The 20,905-nt window shown below is 38.3% G+C and overlaps 1 protein-coding gene across 3 annotated transcripts; it reads left to right on the top strand.

Annotated features, from left to right (window-relative positions):
• The first annotated feature begins 80 nt into the window (after positions 1-80).
• On the top strand, positions 81-20,230 carry RAB3GAP1 (RAB3 GTPase activating protein catalytic subunit 1). Of its 3 annotated transcripts, XM_090143573.1 has the most exons (25): positions 81-198; positions 310-365; positions 1,563-1,638; positions 2,554-2,686; positions 2,932-3,010; positions 3,341-3,460; positions 4,016-4,181; positions 4,825-4,924; positions 6,342-6,423; positions 7,190-7,258; positions 7,914-7,987; positions 8,488-8,580; positions 10,025-10,194; positions 10,309-10,407; positions 10,609-10,781; positions 11,420-11,474; positions 11,765-12,136; positions 13,216-13,353; positions 14,336-14,563; positions 14,667-14,763; positions 14,853-14,956; positions 15,043-15,158; positions 16,122-16,224; positions 17,723-17,743; positions 19,058-20,230. In XM_090143573.1, exons 1-25 carry the CDS (start codon positions 181-183, stop codon positions 19,298-19,300), a joined length of 2,985 nt encoding a protein of 994 aa, XP_089999699.1. In that variant the 5' UTR covers positions 81-180; the 3' UTR covers positions 19,301-20,230. The 3 variants fall into 3 exon arrangements, with proteins under 3 accessions (XP_089999699.1, XP_031446586.2, XP_031446587.2); XM_031590726.2 differs by lacking the exon at positions 17,723-17,743 and having other exon boundaries at positions 19,058-20,229; XM_031590727.2 differs by lacking the exons at positions 15,043-15,158; positions 16,122-16,224; positions 17,723-17,743; positions 19,058-20,230 and having other exon boundaries at positions 14,667-14,750; positions 14,853-14,946.
• The last annotated feature ends 675 nt before the right edge of the window (positions 20,231-20,905 follow it).

The following is a 20,905-nucleotide window of genomic DNA, read 5'->3' as shown; positions in this document are numbered from 1 at the left end:
ACCGAGCCTCGTGGGGGCAGCCCGTCCCAGCCAGTCAGGAATTCGTCCTGAAAAGAGCCCCCTCACAGCGGAGAAAGTTCCACCTCACCCCCTCACGAGGCGCCGCGCGGGGACGAGGCGCCGTGTGTGGCAGCGCGCCTTCCCGCCAGCCCTTGCGCGTGGGGCGGGCCGCAGCGCAAGATGGCGGCGGACAGTGAAGTGAGTGTTTTCTCTTTCCTCCCGCCCGTCCCGTCCCGTCCCGTCCGCCCCCAGCGCTCCCGGCCCGCGGCCGCCTCCCCGCTCACTGCTTCTCCCGCTCTCTCCCCGCAGCCCGAGTCGGAGGTGTTCGAGATCACGGACTTCACCACCGCCTCCGAGTGGGAGAGGTACGCGCCGCCGCCGTGCTGAGGGCGAGCAGCGGGGCTGGGGCCGGCCCTGCTCCTCACAGCCCCCGGCGTCTCCTCACCTTCCTTCCCCGGCCGGATTTCTGACGGCGTCGGGCGCGATTCGAGTTCCCAGCAACTCGGTGGCCTTGTTTTTGTTGTCAGCTGAAGTGAAGCAGGCAGTCACGGGAGGTGCTTTTGTGCAGTGCTCAGATGAAGGGATTCCTGGGCAGTGCTCGTTTGCAGTGGGTAAGAGGATCTGGGCAGGCTGTTAGCGAACCTGGTGGAAGATCAGGTTTAGCCGAGGATTGCAGTGAACGTCCATAAAGCCCATGTGTTGTAATGTAGCAGTTGAGTTCTTGCCTTGTGGTTGAAGCCCTTCGAAGTTAGCAGAGCAGCATACAGAACAACGTCAGGTGAAGATTGCTCTGCATTCTTATGTATTCTTTAAAATACTTTTTCCAGTGAGAATATCTACAATAGAAGAAGATTTTAAGGTCTATGTTTAAATTTGAATTTAGATTACAAGTATGTATCTAATGTAGTTTTTTACTTTTCTGTACACAGTAAAGCAGGGCTCTGTTTTGTTGCAGTTCCAGACAAATGTATAACATTAGTCTCAGTTCTTCCAACTCGCGTTGTCTTAATGCATGATCTGTATATTGGTCTAAATTAAAGCCTGTGTTGGCCATAACAGGGACGTATTTTAACTTTAGCTGGTCATGCTTGAAACCCTTTTTGCAAAACCTGTAATTAGGGGCTGGGGTATGGGGAGAAGGGTGAGTAGGAGAGACAGAAAGCATGTTCCCCTATGTTAGAAATTACCTTTTTGGGGAAAAATGCTGCTTGAAGTATAACTGAAGTGCTCATCAATGAAGCAGTTGGACTTGTGGATCCCCAGAGGTCCCTCCCAACTCCTACAGTTCTGCGATTCTGTGAAAATGGGTGAGACTCTATAAACATTCAGTGCATGTTCATAACAATTGCTAAAAATAAGGCTTATTTGGGATGTGAAACTAAAAGCACTGCTTTATTTGTACAAGGAAGCATACTGTTTTTATTGCGATCCTTGGTATTATTTTTTGTGTTGTTTTAAAGGAATTCCCCAGTAGTACTACTTGTCTGCTTTTGGGAGTTGAATTACAACACAAGCTGAGCAAGCAATCAGGAAATATTAATGCCTTTTTCCCTGCTCACTAGATTTATTTCAAAAATAGAAGAAGTGTTGAATGACTGGAAACTTATCGGGATTTCTTCAGGCAAACCTCTGGAAAAGGTCAGTTGGTCAGTTAGAGCTTCCACAGAGTGTTAGAAACTAGCAGTACCCATGGATATGCTTATGCGTGTTCTCCTTTACTTAAATGTGGCAGCTAATGATTTGTGTTAGGAATTTCACTTGTAAAACTGGCTATTGAACAAACAAGTGCTGTGAGGTTACTGGAATTCTGCCAGATAGACAATTTCCTTGATAAATTCCTTATGGGGGCTAGTGCTATGGTTTCTTTTCGTTGCCAGTTTTCCATTTGGGAACATTGTTTTAGCTGCTCTTTATTCTCAACAAGCTTATTTATTTATTTTGTCCTCCCTGGTGCATTTGGCATGCCTCACATACTCATGCATGACTTGTGACTCAGTACATCTCGTAGAGAGCCTTTTTATTTTTTTCTCCAGAAGTCTAATTAGCAGCTTTCTGGTGGTGCTTCAGTCCTGTAAAACATGTGGGAAATTAAGGGATTTATGGCTGTTGTGTTTCCAGAGGAGTTCTGTGACTCTTAATTTTAGAGTACCAAGTATTAGGGATTAAAGCTTATGATATCTAGTGAACTAATTGTCAACCATAGCTGTCAGTGTGTTCCTGTATTTTATGTTTTCTATACTGGACCTCTCATTTTCTAGCAAGAAGACATTTTTTACAAAGAGCGGTTGTCCACGTGACTTCTAGTAGCAGCTATACAATTCTTTACATTCCCTAATAAAGCTGGAGACTTTTGTCCTTGAAATGAAAGCGATTAACATGGATTGTAGCATACAGCTAACTTCAAGTGCTTTGAGAATTATCTTCATAGTAAACGGTGACTAGCTGTAAAATAAAACTACAGGAGGAGAAAAAGATGAACAAATATTAAACTAAATTTATGTGATCAAGTAATAGCTTTGTTTGTTGCTTTTGTTTGTTATTTTCAATCTACAGGGTGTATATACCACAGGAGTGTGGGAGGAGAAATCAGATGAAATTTCATTTGCAGACTTCAAATTCTCAGTTACACATCATTATCTTGTACAAGAACCTGGTGACAGAGATGGGAGAGAAGAAGGTGTAGAAGGTACCTAACAGTACTCTTTCATGCCTGAAATATGTCACAGATGTTGTAAGGATGACAAAAGACAATTTCACAGTGATTTCATGAGCGTTGATTTGCATCTGTGTGAAATTTTGGGGGATCTGATGGGTTGGACTTGATATTTCTGATTTTTACTGTGTCTTACAGTGAACAAATTGCTAAAGAAGTAAACTGTTAGTTACATGGATGCTGAAGGTCTTATGTGTCGCTTTTTTTTTTTTTTGCAGATGCCCTTCCTCTGCCTATGCAAGACTTGCTCTGCATGAACAATGATTTTCCTCCTAGAGCTCACTGTCTAGTAAGATGGTATGTATGCTGCCTTTCTTCTTTAATACAGAGAAGCATAGCGATAGATTGTTTTTCAGTCTAATTACAGTTTTTACTAACTTCAGTAAGAAACTCAGGACTGGTACACCTGGAAATCCTCATATGACTTCAGTAGTGTTTGAGCATTGTTGAATTAGTGTAGCTATGAGATGATCTACGGTACTGCATAGTTTGCGACACACAGCAAAATAAGAGTCGTATCCTGCTGGTGGCAATTAGATTATTCAGGTTGTAGTATTTCTGACAGTTCTGTGCTTGAGCTGGTTTATTGGAGCACACAATGTTGTCTTTCCCTGCTCTTTCTCTAAGGTACGGCTTGCGTGAGTTTGTGGTTATTGCTCCAGCTGCAAATAATGATGCGGTTCTTAGTGAATCAAAATGTAACCTCCTGCTGAGTTCTGTTTCTATTGCATTGGGCAACACTGGCTGGTAGGTGAAAGCATGAACTTTTTTATATACTCAGGTGAAACTAGCGTACTATTTATGTAGTTCTTTATTTAGGAAGAAGTATTTAGTTGTTAGTGAATTACATTGTGTTTCTTGCATTTGCACCATAATACTGTTACAAAAAGACTTTTAAAATATTTTCCCACAGTAACTATATAAATATTGATTGTATGTTATTTATATTCATTGTTGTGGAAACCTCAAAGGCTTATAAAACCGTTGCATATTGTTGGGATAACTGGCATATGGAATACAACTTTTGGAAGATTTCTTCTCTGTGTGGTAACTGAATTGCTAGTAATTATTAGTAGCTTTTAATAATTGGACTGAAAGCGAACAGGTCATTGCATCTTTGCATTTGTGTTTCTCATGACAATTTTTAGGCATCCTCTTTAATGATGAAGTTAAGAATATTTTTCTGTGATTCATATGTAGCATTTTGAACTGTGTTCTCCTAAGAGAAATATATTCTAAAAAATACGGTGTTTTAAAGGCTATGAGCTGGCAGAGATAATCCAAAATGTGAACGTTTTACAGTCAGGTGCCGCTGTTTGTGCAAATACATCAGAAATGGCGACGTATGTATGTTGGAGAGTGTCAAGGTCCAGGAGTTCGAACTGACTTTGAAATGGTTCATCTTCGCAAAGTTCCCAGTCAATATACTCACTTGTCGGGATTACTGGATGTCTTCAAGTCCAAGATTGTAAGTGCATCTGTGTATATATATATACCTGATACTAAGAATAATTATTCTGTTATCTGGCTGCCATTCATTTGCTTCTGTCTTCTAGCAAATTGTTGTGTAAGGATCAGACTTACTGTCAATACCAACAGAGTGTCTTCCCAGATATTGTTGTTCTGTATCTATTAACAACTCCCTCTTTCAATAAGACAAGCTCTATTTGCTGTTTAAAAGGAGAGGGGAAGGTTGAGGTGCGTGTTTGTTCTGATACTTGTAGCTCCAGCACCCAACCTACTATAAATAGTGAAGAACTGAGAGGTCTGAGTGGACTTCTCTAGAGTGGTATGGCCGACTGCAACACTTTGCTGACTACCGACATTAGTCGTAATCTCATCAAAACACTGAAAAAGTCCTTACTGAAAACCTGTCATATTCTTTGTTAGTTACTTGTATGTTACCAGTTAAATAGAGCTTGTAAATGTTGCATAGGTTTTAGAATGTTTATTTGCTTAGTTTTAGCACAAGCGTCTTGTTAAGCAGTGGCTTTACTGGTAATTCTTGGGGGTTTTGCAGTTTTGATGAAATTTGTGGTAGTTTGTATTAGAATCAAGTTCTGTATGAGGATATTTTCGAGGATGTGCACTTAACAGTGAATGTTTTCAAGGGATGCCCTTTAACACCACTGCCTCCAGTTAGCATGGCTATTCGGCTTACGTATGTGCTTCAAGATTGGCAACAGTACTTCTGGCCGCAGCAGCCACCAGGTGGGAATTTTGTGTTCATATAATAGCCTGTCTTAAGATAAATAGTAAATGCTAAAGAAAATGTTTCTGTGTCTTGCCAGAGGAATTAAAGGCTGTGATGAGCTAGCAAGTTCAAAGCTCTGAAGATATGACTGTGGCTTCTGTTTGTGACAGTTGTTTTTTATTAATATTCAGACAAATTGTGATATGTCTAGAACTGTAGTATCTGTTTGGAGAGAAGAGGATAACTGTCCATAGATCTGTAAAGAATTCTGCCCTGAGTTCCATGCAGAAACTGCTGGATAGATGTCTTGATAGATGTTACTACTTCACAAGAGTATTGGTCAGTTATTTCAATAAAAAGATTGATTTTAATGCTTTGCTATTTATTAACAATAGGAGGAGGAGAAAATCTTTTGTGGACCTTGCTTGATATAAAACTTTGGATTATTTTGTTGTTATTAAGCGAAGGAATTTTTTTATGTAAAAAAAACTGCTGATCAAGCATTTTATTATATTAGCTCTTGTTGAGGGGAGAGGTGGGGAAAAATAACGTCTTCAATCTGAGGTATACATATGAGGCCTGAAAAGCTTGCACCAGTAATGCTACTTAGAAAAAAACTGTTCTAGATTGCTTACTTAGTATCTCATAGTGAGCTCTTGTGTGCATCCCTGGTGGTCATTCTTGAGTTACAAGGATTTGTTCTTACCAGACCTACTCGTATATAGCATTTGGGTAAATTAATTATCTGTTCTAATACTTTAGTTGTTTTGTCAGTTGATCAGATGCATTTCAGAACATCATTAGCCATTTAAATTATGGTCAGTGAAGCGTATAAGTTTTGTTTTGTCTTTATTGTGTATGACATTGGAAGTGGCTGAGGATGCTGGTAGGCATCTTTGGCTTTTCAGTAGTGAAAGGAATCCTCTAGATCATTGGATTGAATCTTTAACTGCAGGAGACATAGTGTATCATTATTCCTGTAAAATTTTCCCACAGCCTTTTCAAAGTAGTTGGTTTGTCACACTGGAGTGTGAGACTTTTTCAGACTTCCCTTTTTCTGAATGAAACTAATTTCTTGCCCAGATCTTTTTCTGACAAACTTGTGTCTATTTGTTCTTGCGTGAAGTTGAACTCTTTAAGGCTATCTTAATAGCTATCATCTGTTCCTATATAAGAGGATTAGCCGTTCCTCAACACAGATGACAAGAGTTTTATTTGTTGTTTTGATTATCCAGTTGCAAGATTACTTCTAGTTTCAATTGAAAACAACTACTTTGGCTATGTGCTAGGATCGCATTTTCATAGCTCTGTACCTTAGCTATTCAGTTATTTTCTGATCAGCCAACACATTGCAGTCTTACTGTGAAAATGACATGATATGCTTTTTCATAACCCCATGAATCCTGTATGGAAAATGTGTTGATTTATGTTCAGATATAGATGCTCTAGTTGGAGGAGAAGTTGGAGGCCTTGAATTTGGGAAGTTGCCGTTTGGTGCCTGTGAGGATCCTATTAGGTAAGATAAAAATTCAAAAACCTGTTTGGTTTTTTTTGTTTTTTTTTAATAACTTTGCATTGTGGAGGACTTTAAGGTATGTCATTTGAGCTTTGCTGTCCTATACTGACTGTTTGTAGCAGAATGCTTTATTATCCAAGTACAGGCTTTAATAGCAAACAACACAACTTGGCAAGTGATATAATGGTATTAGAATTGCAGCTCATAAATGTTCCATCATAAGCTTACAGAGTACTTAGTTTGTTCCTGAAACTTATGTTGGAACACGTTAACTGGAGAAAACTTTAAAAATCATATGCTTTCATTCAGCATTTGGACTTGATCGCTTCTTTTACTGTCATATTTGTAGCAGACTTTACATGAGAGAGTCTATTAACTGAGTTGTTACAATACTTCTAATGTCTTCTTCCAAATACCCCATCACTACTCTGCAAATCAAAGGATCACTTAATGTATTAGACAGTATTAAAGCTGTAGGCAAGTTATGTAGGTTTTTCTTTCTGTAATGGGATACCATTACAGAGGATAATGCACAATCTCTCCTTTTACTGAGAGGAGTGGTGAAAGGGACCTGTGTGCCAGCTACTAGTAAGGCTGAGTGCAGTGCTGGGTGATGTGCTGTTGAATAAGCAAAAGTGAGGAAACTTGTTGGAAATACACACAGTTCTGTGCTTGGCCGCAAAATCCATGTAGGGATTTCAACATAAACAGTCATGTAGGTCAAGATCTTATGTTTGATAGGCACTTGCATCTTGTTCTGTTTCAGTGAGCTCCATCTAGCCACCACATGGCCTCACCTAACAGAAGGTATAATTGTTGACAATGATGTCTATTCGTAAGTATTTTGTCTAAATTGCAAATATCTGGATGTATCTCCACTTGTTAACTGCTGCATTTAAGTGACATTAGGGCTCTGTAGCTGTTTTTTTGTAGAGTGCTAAGATCTACTGATAGAATGTCTACTCTGGAAAAAAAATTTTTGAAGTGCATTTCTGTGTGAGAAAATGTTGTTATGCTGTGATCTCAACAGAATGTACATCTTGAGGCATACTGCCATGCTAACCTTACAAGTTTTGTGTATTGCATTTTTTCTTGAAATGAGGATAGCAAGATTTAGAATGCAGAAAGCATTAGGAGTTCACTGATTGCCATTCCTTTTTCTGAAGAGGAAGAGCAATGTACACCGGTACATCAGAAAGGAAAAAAAGAATTGTGGTCTACTGTTCTAAGTAATGCAAAAATAATTTTTCAACATCAGTAGACTTCAAAAGATGATTTTACTTAAAATTGAGCTGAGTTGTTCTTTTGATTTTTATTCATGTCATATATGTACGTGAAAATGAACTCTTGCTTACACTTTAGAATGCTTTTCATGTTCCTCTGTATAATTAGGTATACATTATAGCTTCACAACTATGAAATTTTATTTAAGAATTTAGTGCTCATCTCTTGTATACCTGTGGTTATGGAATTAAACTTTTTTTTTCTAGTGATCTAGATCCTATTCAAGCACCACAGTGGTCTGTAAGAGTCAGAAAAGCAGATAATCCTCAGTGTCTATTGGGTAAGACATCACAATTTTTATTGCTTCTAAGCTATTAAGTTTAGAAATTAGAATTGAATGATCAATTCCTCAATGACCTGGTTCCTCACTCCCCTAATTTCTTTGAGCGTACTGTATTTTGGACTTCTTTTTCCAAGAACACATGCTTTGCAAATAGTTTCTAATAGGTTAGTCTGTGTCTGTGTGCCATTAACTTCAGTGCTGTTCTTACTTCATCAGGCGCCAGAGAATAAATGTTTACTGTGTATGTTCTGTTCTGCTGTACAATTGCAGCTTGCTTCGGGCGAGGTCTGTGCTGTGGAGTGGTGGCTGATAGGTGTCTAGCAGAGCATTTTCTGATACTTCAGTTATCTGGTTTAAGGATATTTTGTGCTTTGGAAATAGATTATTGTTTCATTCAGAAAAGAGAGAAAGTTATCATCTTTCAAGGATTACTTGATGGTTAGCTTATTGTTCAGGGAGATTTTAATCTAGTTGTTCAGAAACTGTTTCTCTTACAGGTGACTTTCTTAATGAATTCTTCAAGCTTTGTCGTCGGAAGGAGTCAACTGATGAAATACTTGGAAGGTCTGCATTTGAAGAGGATGGGAAAGGTAAAGCTAAAATCTTGTTGACTAATGTTACTTGATTGTTATTATTTCACAAATCTGACCTTTCCTGCCCTCTTCTGACTTCAGATTCAGCAGTATTTTATATTCTTTACTCTCAGGCATTTTCTGGAACACTCCTACAAATTTGGGTAATATTTAATATGAATTCTTAACATGAATTGGCAATTTCAGCTCTTGAAGGCGCAGAGGACAAATTCCAATGTTATATTTTTAATCAGAAAATGAGATTTTACTTTTGACTGCCTATGTAGAAGACTTGGTTTTGAGCAAGCATTAAAAAGATTTATCTGCATTATTTTCTGTATTTTTATACTCACTCCTTTCTGCCTTTTGAAATACTATGTTATGTGCTTTTAAACAGCCAAATAAGAGTGAAATCTGTTTGAGAGTCTTTGATCTCCTTTCCATTTCAAAGGCCTATCTTACTGAGAGAGAAAGAGAAATGCAATGAAGCTAAAACCAAAATTATTAGACCAACAGGTCAAGCATTATCCCAACAGTGTGGGGATACTGGCATTTTTTTTGATGCCCTTGTCTCTTTCTTTCAGTTCTCTTACTTTACATGTTGAATATATTTTGAAGGAGCTCAGAAACAAAAGAAAATGAGCTAGCTAGTTAGCTTTAAAAAGTGTTAGGCTCTATAGAGTATGTATCACTTACAATCATAGAATCATAGAATGGCCTTGAAAAGGACCACAATGATCATCTAGTATCAACCCCCCTTCTGTGTACAGCGTCACCAACCACCAGATCAGGCTGCCCAGAGCCACATCCATCCTACTTCTAGTGCTTGACATAGTCTCTTCAGCCCTCCCTTATCTCTTGTTTCCTTAAAACGTCTGCCAAAATAAGGTTTTCCAGGCTAATTGTTCACTTAAATTTGTTTTTATGCTTTTTAGCAATATTAATTCATTGATTTTGGAGTTGACCAGCAACAGCTTTATCTGGAAAATATATTTTGATTTGAGGAGTTTAACAGAAGAATCTAAAACAAAATAGTGCATAGACTGTCTAATCTAGAGCTCCAGCATAACCTTGCATGTTCTATTACCTACAGTTTACTCAATTTGTGTAAATGGGCTCCTCAGCAGGTTGTTTTTTTTTTTTTGGTGATACTCTGACTGTCATTATCTGCAAGTACACAGTACTTGCTGTAGGTGGCAGGCATTACCTACAGCCAATCCAGTCTTGTCTTCATTCAGAAAAAATAAATCAAAGGTGGTTGGTCTGTGACTCCTTTGTGACTCCTGGTTCTGCTATATAACTTTGTGGCCAAGAATTTGTATCAAGGATCAAACATTGATAGCATGAGGGTATAGCCTAGGTTAATAGGGTGTTAAAAATCAATGCGAGAAGTATAGATTGATTACAACAGGTAGACTTTGAGTTGATTTTGATTTTGTTTTTTCTTTTTTTAATTGCATAGAGGTTGCTGATATCACTCATGCTTTGTCGAAGCTCACTGAGCCAGCACCTGTCCCAATTCATAAACTATCTGTCACAAATATGGTTCACAGTGCAAAGAAAAAGATTCGCAAGCACAGAGGTGTAGATGAATCACCTTTGAACAATGAAGTTTTGAACACTATTCTTCTGGTAAGTGAGCAGAATTAATTTAAAGAAAAAAATGCTTCTGATGTCAGTCTTATTATTTGAATTGCATTGATCCACTTCTTGAAACAGCTTAAGTTTAAATGTTATTTCTTCAAGTTCTTATTTCCTGATGCTGTTGACAAACTGGCAGAGGGATATGAAAGCAGGGCTAGCACTTCATCAGGAAGCAATCCTCCTCCAGAGAATGAAGATTACGTAAGTTATACCAACTGATACTTGACAGAGGGAAGACAGGGAGGGATCACAATCTTCAGTGCATGTTAATACAGACTTTGTTGTGGCCTTATGTTTTATAATTGATAAATTTTGGAAAGATGTACAGAACACACAGATTATATGGTTTTGGTGAAAATGCCATTGGTTCTGTATTCCTGCTTTCTTTTATTTCTTATGTAGAATCTCTTCAGTCAGTTTAAATCTGCTCCTTCTGATAGTCTGACGTACAAATTAGCTTTATGTCTTTGTATGATAAACTTCTACCATGGAGGAGTAAAAGGAGTGGCACATCTTTGGCAAGAGTTTGTGTTAGAAATGCGCTACAGATGGGAGAACAACTACCTTATTCCAGGGTAAGATTTATTTATTTAATTGCGAATGCTGTCTGCTGCTTTTGTTATCTTTCCTTCCTAAAGTAAGAAAGGAGAGTGAGTAGGGAAAGAATCTGCATGCTCCATTAAACTTGAGGCATCTGAAGGAAGCTCCAGTTAAAGAGCATTCCATTGTTTGGAGGAAAAAGAAGTGTATGCAAATGCTTAGCTTCCAAATTATCAGATTTGGAAGCTAAAAAATGAAGGAGCTGTTATAGAGAGAAATACCTTTGTTTTGTGGTGTAGTTCCACCACTTTTCTAAGGGAGCTGTTCCCAGTTCCTGTTGGTGTAGTTGCCTTTTCAGGCAGATGATGCTGTCTTTGCTATCATTCAAATACAAAACTGACCAGAGAATGCAGAATCTGTGTGCTTTATACTGCTACTGTTTATCTCTGAGCTTCAAAAATGATCTCTAGGAAGTAAATGTAGTTTAAATTCTGTGCTTGCTCAATCATTACTTGTCTGCTGGGACTATAAAAGAGCTGCATAGTGGAAGAGGTGGGGGTGGGTTCGTTGTGGGTATCTGCCCCTTTTCTGGATTTCAGATGAATTAAGACCATGTGTGTGTGAAAAGTTCAACTTCATAATTGCTAATAGTTACACTTCTACCTTTTGTTAGATTAGCTAATGGCCCTCCGGATCTGAGATGCTGTTTACTGCATCAGAAGCTTCAGGTAAATATCCCAAACTTCAGAATGATTTTTCTCCTAGAGAATCAATCCAAGTCATAACCATTATTATTTAAATATGTTGGCTTTTGTAGATTTAGTTAGGCTTGTATCATATGGCCTGGACCTCTGGCAAAATCTTGGCAAAATCTTTGTTATAGTACCAATTCAATGGGATTAATGTCTTTTGGAATTGTAAGAGATTTTTGTGATTCTTCATGTTTCTCTGTGAATTTTTTTTCTGTAAAAGTAGTAATTGCTAAACACTTTTTTTTCCCCCCCATTTAACTTGTTAGATGTTAAACTGTTGCATTGAAAGAAAGAAAGCAAGAGATGAGGGGAAAAGGGGGAGCATGTCAGATCGTTCACCTGGTGGTTCTTCTGGTGATACTGGAAAAGGAGCAGACCACTCTGGAGATAACCTGAAGGAGACTGATAAAGAAGTTGGAAAGTCTTGGGAATCATGGAGTGACAGTGAAGAGGAATTTTTTGAATGTCTGAGTGACACAGAAGATCTGAAAGGAAATGGACAGGATAATGGAAAAAAAGGAGGAGCAAAAGACGGCAGCAAAGAGCCTGTAAACCTGAAACCAGAAGGCCGTCTGCATCCTCATGGGAAGCTGACGCTGCTGCATCCAGGAGAACCTCTCTACATTCCCATCACACAGGTTAGGTAGCCAGAACTGAGCCAGACATGCAGTGTGACTCTCATGCAGCACGATTCATTCTCAGGATTGTGAAGTTGCATGTAGTTTGCAAGTTATATATTTGGTCCTAAAATAGTGGAATTTCTCTGTCTTAAGAACGGATTTTCAATATTTATAACTTGGTGAAGCTGTTTAAAGTGAAATCTTACATACTTTTACCAAATTTAATTCAAAACACACTTCTTTCATTTGAAATGAAAACTAAGCTGTCTTGTCTACCTCATACTGTTTTTTTCCTTATTTCCAATTCCTAAGGCATATTCCATTCCCTCCCTATTTTTTTTTCTCTGGTGTGACACGTTTAAGACTCCATGTGTTTGGTCATCTGAGCTGATAGTAACTTCCATCAGATGGACCAGAGTACTGGATCAGTTTTGCTGACTTCTTGTAGAGAAAAAGACTTCTTGTCTTTTAGAGACGCACTGAGAATTATTTCAGAAGGCCATAGTCATCAGCTTAGGAGCTCACTATCTAGAGCAGGTTTCCCCCAGTGAACTGGAAACCTTATCTAACTCTGACTTTCTTGTAGAGGGGTGAAATAGGAAACAGTGGTGTCAGAGGAAGTAATGTGAATTCAGCCATGCATGAATACAGTGGTTTTCATTTGAGAGAAATTTACCTAAGTGATGTTGCTTCGCATGGGTAAAAAGAACAAGCAGAGTGCAGTGAGGCAGAATGTCTTCAGTTAATTATGTGCTGACAGTATCAGTGGCAAAAATTCTACATTTCTTTACCACAGTGATGTAATCAAAATAATATCAGTCAAACATCAGACTTAATCTGTTGTTTTTTGTATTATGACAATGTTTCTTTCTAGCATTACTTCATTCTCAGGTAGTGTTTGTTTTGCTGGTTAGCATCCTTTTCAAATGCAGTTTCAGGTTAAACAGTTTAAGCCAAAGAAACTTATGGTTATTTCCTTAAAGTACAAATTGAGTACAGTGAATTCCTGGTGACAGGGAGCTGTCAGCCACTTCTTCCTTAAAAAGGGCTAAGATGAGGAGAAACTATTTGTGAACTTGCCTTTTTCTGTCTCGCAGGAGCCAGCACCCATGACTGAGGATTTGCTGGAGGAACAGTCCGAGGTTCTGGCAAAACTTGGGACCTCAGCAGAAGGTGCACATCTTCGAGCACGCATGCAGAGTGCCTGCTTACTCTCAGATATGGAGTCTTTTAAGGTAGTACTACTTGAAAAATTCCATGAGCCTGCTTTTGTCTTAATCAAATTATTATTCTTGTGTGTGTTGAAAAATTTTTAAGGGTTTTATGATGAGTTTTTTTCCTTAGACAGAACAGTTCCAAAATAGTTTAAAGTTGAAATTAAAAGTCCATTAATAAAACTGCTTAAACACTTCAGGATCTATGGCTATCCAGACTATTGCACTGTAGTTCTGCTGAATTTGTACAGTGTTGGAATTATGTGACTGTCTTCAGGAGATTAAAGAAGAAGAAAAAAAAAACACATGGCATTTTAGTTCATAAACTGGAAATTAAAAATCAGGATAGCCCTTATAAAAGAGGGAGGATATTTATTTTTAAGTTCCTTTTTGAAGGAAGAAGAGAAGGAACTTCTGTAGTTAAAAGATAGAAGGTCATTGCTGGAAGCATATTCATGCAGCCTACTGTTTCTTTCATTTCTGTCTTACTCGTATAAGCCTATGCATTGTCGCTCTGAACAGCCTGGTTGGCTGCTGACCCTGCCCACAGCAGGGGGTTGAAACTAGGTGATCTTTGAGGTACTTTTTCAACACAGGCCATTCTATGATTCTATGATTAAAACTTCTGAAAAATTAGTATTTCTTGCATTTATGAAGTACCAGGTAGAAGCTTGACTTCACAGTATGACTTTCAGTTTGCCTGCAGTAATGTGTGAATCTCCTGTTTTTTGTGGGGGGGAATAAGAGGAAGGTTTCTTTTTGTTGATGGTGAGGGTTCCACATACGTTCCTCCTCACACCCCACTCCACTGTTTTGTTTTGCATTTGCTTTTTTCCCCTCACCCAGTTCTTTTGCTGTTCATTTTGCTGACCATGAACAAAATTCCTTGAATTTCTTGCTCATAGCCTGTGGTGTGCCCTCAAAACTATACTGCCTTCCTACCCAGTTATTATACTTTTACAGGAGTTTGTGAAGTACAAATTCAATGTCATCTTCATTCCAGGCAGCTAATCCTGGCTGTTGTCTGGAGGATTTTGTGAGGTGGTACTCTCCTCGGGATTACATTGAAGAAGAAGTAGTTGATGAAAAGGGAAATGTGGTAATTAAAGGTGAGCTGAGTGCCCGAATGAAGATCCCTAGCAACATGTGGGTAGAGGCCTGGGAGACGGCAAAACCAGTCCCAGCACGGAGGCAGAAGAGACTCTTTGATGATACTAGAGAAGCAGAGAAGGTAACAATTCTGTGGCTAGTGATAGGTGCTTATCTTTTGAACTTAACCTTAACTTTGAGAAGCAGTTTTCATCATTAATGTATTAATTTTTCTGTTGTTAAAGGTACTTCATTACCTTGCCGTTCAGAAACCAGCTGACCTTGCACGGCACCTCTTGCCTTGCATCATCCATGCTGCCGTACTCAAGGTAAAGGAAGAAGGTAAATAATGTTTAATAAATTATTATGGTATTTTAGGTTGAACACTAATGCAATAATGAGAACTTGTTTGGTCCTTTTCCTCCTAACAGAAGTACTAGAAGATATATCTTCAGTTAAGAAGATTATAAAACAGATAATATCCCATTCCAGTAAAGTTCTACGATTTCCAAGTCCGGAGGACAAGAAGCTAGAAGTAAGACTTCTCTGTTGGTTTGTGCTGGAAACTTGATAGACTTGTTTGTGGGAGTGCTAAGAGTAAATCTTTTTATTAAACTACAGGAAATTATTGCTCAGATTATGAGTGTGGAAGCTATCATTGCCAGGGCCAGGTCTTTGAAGGCAAAATTTGGAGTAGAGAAATGCGAAAATGAGGAGGAGAAGGAAGATCTCCAAAGGTGACTGATTTTTGTGTTTTTATTTACTTATTTAATTCCCTTGAGTTGTTTTGTTTTTTCCACTGATGCTCTTTTTTTAGTAGTGTCAAAATTTAGGACACATGGAAGTGATGAGAATACAGAAATACTAAAGAGTGATATTTAATGTGGTATATTTAATTGGGTGTCCCTGTCTGTTTGCTACCCAGAGGTGGGCACCTTGTATGCCTGTCTTAGTAACCATGTGTTTAAAGCATTTGGTATGTACTGTTTTGATGGGATTTGTTTTCTGTTGATGGTGCTGGAAGTGTAACATTTTTGTGTTAAGTAAAAGGTGATCAACTTCTGTTGCAATTTATGTAAAATTAGAAGGACGAGGAATTTCATATTTTCTGTAATTAATATGGAATGAAATGCTGCCCAAAGTTACACTTTCTTATTGTAGTTTCCCTAGTAGTTCTAAATGTCAGTAAGACATAAATAAAAAGTGACAAGGCATGTTTCATTGTTATCAATACCTGCTGTCAGATTTACTTTCTGTTTAAGCTGACTAACATGTAACATACTTTAAAAGAAATAAGTAGTTCTTACTGTTCTAGGTGATGGTTTAATCCCAATGGGTAGCTCAGGACCATCATACTGCTCTCTCCCTCACCTTCTTCAAAAACACAGGAGGAGAAAATATGATGGAAAAAATGTTGTGGCTCAAGATAAGGACAGGGAGATCATTCACCAGTTAGTGTCAAAGCTTCGTGTGAAAGAATGAGCGATAAGGCAGGAGGCAATCACAGAAGGTTAAGGGGTGGAGGGGAAGTGTTACTCTGAAATGTATTTTTTTTTCCTTAATTTTTTGGAACAGAGAATTCAGAGTTAGCCCCTAGTGCTTATTCTGTCAGAGGGAGACCCCTTCATGGGAAGCAATTGCATTTTTAGATTAGAAAACAGAATAAGCAAAAATTCTTTTTTAATCATTTGTACCATCAGATTTGTGAACTGTCTCCTGGAGCAGCCAGAAGTGTCTGTTCTTGGTGCAGGAAGAGGACCTGCTGGCAGCGTTATTCACAAACTGTTTGTGAATGCTCAGAGGGTAAGAGAGTTCTTGACTGCTGCTCTGATGCCTCAAACCATTTAAATGCAATAAGTTAACGTATGATGGCTGTTTATGTTGTCCACATATATCCATGTATTATTATAAATGTGACTGCATTTTTTGGGTGTTTTTTTTGTGATGTTCAGTGTGATTTTAGCTACAACAGTATCACACCAAGAGTAGATGACCTGGGATGTGAAACTTGAAAGGAAGTTGAGTAGGTAGAGCTGTCATTAATGTTTGATTTACTTTGAATTATAACAGTAATGCAATTATGGCACAAATTTCTGCTTCAGTGAAGTTGTGTAACATATGCAACAGTAAGAACTGTTGGGTGTGTTGATGGTTTTACATGGAATGCAGAGAAGCATGCCATAATAATAAATACTTTTTAGACTAAGGCTTATATTCAAATACTTTCTGGTATGGAAACTTATGTGCTTAGGAAAAGTGTTAGTTCTCTCAACTCTGTATTTGCTTTATTTACTGCCCGTGTTGTATCTGTCTTCTTGAAATCTTTCCCCATTTTATATTTTTATAAATAACGTCTTTTTCCTTAAGCAGTTTGTTTTAATAACTGGCTTGGTAAGTATTGATTTCCAAAGTTCTTGAACTGCAGTCAGCCTACAGCTTCTCTAAGAATTTCAACTATCTGTAGTATCAAATCTAATTAAAATTTAACTGCAGTGATAATAACAAGGTGGCATAATGTTGCAGACATCTTAAAGCCTGAAACGATGGTTAGAGATCACTGCTGGAAAAAAAAAAAGTGATTTGGAATTAAGTACTTCTGAGGTGTGGATGCCTTAATAATAATCTGTAATATTTTGCAACTCAATGTAAAAAGGACCATTCTGAAAACAGGCCACAGTTATTCCAAAAAATAAAAATCAGAACATTTGTTTTAACCTTAGGAGAACTTTAGTCTGTAGTGAAAGTTGTGTTGCAAATCTCAACATGTAAGAGCCAGCTTAACTTTAAAAGAATTTCTCTTAAATTTTAAGATTATGCCTTGTAAATGTATGCAAGTGTATGCACTTCCTTTTTAAATCATGTATTTTGTTTTAAAAGTTGAATTTCTAATGTTAACAACAAGTAAAAATACATATAATTTCTAGAGTTTAGTTTAGTAGCTTACAGCCACTTCCCACTAGCTGCTGGTCACTGTTAAGACTTCTTAGTGGAATGGGAGTTAACTTGCTACAGGAAAGCATGTTTAATCTACCATTAATTAGTTTGGTAGAGAGTTGTTTGGGAATTAGAAATTGAATGATTTTATTATTCATTACCTTTTGAATCTGGACTCTTCTCTGGGTTGTGTAAAATATCTTCTCAAGTTTTCTCAGGGAAAGTATGATAGCAAGTGCATGCTCTTAGAAGTAGAGTGCATGATGTCTCTTAAACCTACAGTCTCCTTCTAGCCTCTTGTAAGTCATCTCTGACTTGCCTTTGTTTCTATCTTTCATCACTGGTTCTTTTCTCATCCCTTTTCAAGCTGACTGAATCTTCTGATGAGGTAACCAACTTTGTCCCTCATTTCCCACTCATCTTCCTTAGCTGCGTAGAGTTGAAGCTTTTGGTACATAGAGTACAACAGCCTGATGTGGTTGGTACTGTAGTTACTGAGCATAAAAGTAATACTGTGTTTCCAGAATGGTTTTTCCTCATTCGCAGACTTTCTTTTAGAGCCTATCAGGAAGTGACAAATTTAAAATATAAAAATAAAAAGAACAAAAAATGCAAACATTTCTTCAGGTGAATACTAATACTCACTGATGCTGAAATATGTGGCCTTCTTTTTATATTCTTCTCTGTTGCTGTCACTATTTTCTTGCCTATTAAACAGCCAGATGCTTTGGGGGAAGGTAATGATGTGTACTATACGGATGTCACAGTCCAGCTACTACCAAAACTATTGAGATAGCAAAGCTTATTAAAGCTACTGAAACTTTTGGACAAAAGTATAGAGGTGTTCTGAGAGGGAGAACTAGAGTAACTGAAGAACTATAGCAAAGAGAAAATCCTCTCTGGTTTCCTTGAACTGTTCTTGGAAGTACAAATGCTACTTGTCCCTGATGACTGACCCTGTGTCAAAGGTTGCAGAGCCAGGCAGAACTGGGTTCCTGCTCTTGGGGGCTGGATGGGTGAGAGCTGGAAGCAGAGGGAGTGCATAGGTCATTCTGTGGGTTCTTCTATGATGTTCCTAGTCTTTAGTTAAGGAATTCAATACCCTGTTAGGCTACTAGAGTGTGTGTATGTGTGTCTGTCAAACCATCTGAGGAACAACCAGGAGCAGAAGTATGCCATTCCTTCTGGTATGCAGTTGGAGTGTTGCTGCTTACCGGCAGTGAGTAGAGATGGAGATTGCCAATGTTCTGTTTGCTCTGTGATGTAACCTTAGCAAGCCTCTCTTTGGTCACGGAGAGCACATCGCAGTTACATGTTGAGTTTCAAAGGCAAGTGACCTTTTTGTCAAGGGTCAGTGGTGGCCATACTTACTTCTACAGTGAGGGTGGCTTGACCACACGTGTAGCAGCGAAGAGCTGAGGCTAGTTTCCTGACTGAGAAAGGGTAGTATTGTATGTTGAAAACCTTATTTCATGCTTTTCAAAACGCCAAGGAGCTTAATCTGGGCTGAGCATTACCATCCACATACAAAGGTTCTTCCATTTGATTGTGTGCAGTTTATTTCTTGACATCCCATTAGTGTCTTGCTCTGTGTATATGTAAAGCCTTCTGATATTTACCATTGCCGATCTTCCAAATTCTTCTCTGAATTCTGGTTGTAAGGAACAGCCTGCCCTGTAATTAATGTCTGTTTTTATTTAAGATTTCTGCAGTGCCTCCACTTGATGAAGAACTGAGGAGATCAGGGTCAGCAGAGGAGCGAAGACTCAACACGGGCTCCATGTCAGATTTCCCACCACCCACAGGCCGGGAGATCATTCTGCGCACAACTGTCCCCCGTCCTGCACCTTACTCTAAACCATTGCCCCAGCGGATGTACAGTGTGCTTACAAAAGAAGATTTTCGACTTGCAGGTGCCTTTTCAGCAGATACAACTTTCTTCTGATGTAACTGTAGCTGTGTTACCTTGTGCATCTTCACAAGTAGAATGTTATTCATTTTCCTTCAGGGAAGTTAACGCTTACAGATCTACCAGCTTGTGGTGAGGAGAAAATAAGGTTGTCATTAGTGACAGGGAGTGATATTCCCAAGGACAGACCTCAGCTGGGGTTTGAGAAGAATGACTCCAAGTGCTCCATTTTGGACGTTTGGAGAGGTTGCAGCAGTAGTTTTGCTCGTCTTTGGGGAAGAAAGGTTAGTCATCCCCCTCTGTCCAAATGGAGCACATGTTTTTGCATTAGCTTGTTTAATTATGGATGTTAATGGGCTATAGTCAAATACTTAATGTTCAAGTTTATGCAGACTGTGCTGCTTTTTAGTTCTTAATCAGACTCGATAAAGTGATGTTAGCCTACTTAAATTGATGTGCAGACATTAATTTGTATTTATTGCTAATCACAAATATTGAGCTCAGTATTTTTTCGGTTAATCTATAAGTTGCAAATACTTCTAAAATACCCTTCATTTTATTTAAACAACACATTCTAGTTCATGCCTAACTCTCCTAGCCTTGCAACAGTCATCTGAAAAAAGATCTTGTCTTTGGGATAAGAGCTACTATAATCCTATTTAAGCCTAACTCAGTTTTAGATGCTTTTTATCCTTCCCTGCATGCAACGGCCAAAGCTGTATGTAAATTATATGTACAGAGGTTTTAAACCAAAGTGAAGCTTACAGTAGAGACCATTTAAATGCATACTGTCTTTGATCTGATAAACTAACCCCATTGAGTATCATGCAAACACTATGACTTGTATGTGCCAATGTTGTTCTACAGTGATCTTACTGTGTTTTAATCAGAATCAGCAGATCAGAGTTACAAAATTAAATGTAAAAACTATGGTATTGTTGACATTACTCAATAAATTTAAACTTACTGGTTCTCAGAACTTTTCAGGTTGGAGTGGTTTTTATCAAAATACTACTTAAATGTCATGCTTTCATAGCTTGATAAAGGAACAGTCTTTCTTGTGACTATATCATGTTTAAAAAAAAAAAATAAGTTCTATCTATCTCAAATGCTTCTCTCTGATAAATATGCATCAAGTAAAAATATGTTAAGGATGTTAACTTTTTTTAGAGGAAATCTTGCCCTAGGACTTTGTCCCACAGGCTTTTTATGTTTTATGAGGCAAATGGTTTTGTTAAATAGAAGAAAGGCAAAGGGCAATTCAGCTGTTGCTTAACTGTCTAACTTTGTAAGTAATTAGTTGCACTAGACTAATTACTAAGTAAGTTTAAGATTACTTACCGCTTCCTGGTATTCTTGCTTTCCTCCTCTCCTGCTATGCTTTCTTAGTGATTTTTATCTGACAAATGCAGCCTCCTGTATAGGTTGAATAAGCTTGAAAACCCTTCATTTAGCTGGCAATCAGGCTTTTACTGGTGCTTGGTCTTTCAACTGCCTGACTGGCTGCTTTGCTTTGGCATGCTCAGAGAACATGAGTGCTGTAACATTTTGTCAGCTGCTTAAAGGCGTTTGAGTCTGCTGGAAAAGTCCAGTAGTTTTAGTTTATAGAAGACAGTATATTTGCAACAGTACCATCTTAAT

This window comes from Phasianus colchicus, chromosome 7 (assembly GCF_987193195.1).
Source record: "Phasianus colchicus chromosome 7, bPhaCol1.hap1.1, whole genome shotgun sequence".
NCBI classification, from domain to species: Eukaryota; Metazoa; Chordata; class Aves; order Galliformes; family Phasianidae; genus Phasianus; species Phasianus colchicus.
This window is presented reverse-complemented; position numbering and strand designations above follow the sequence as displayed.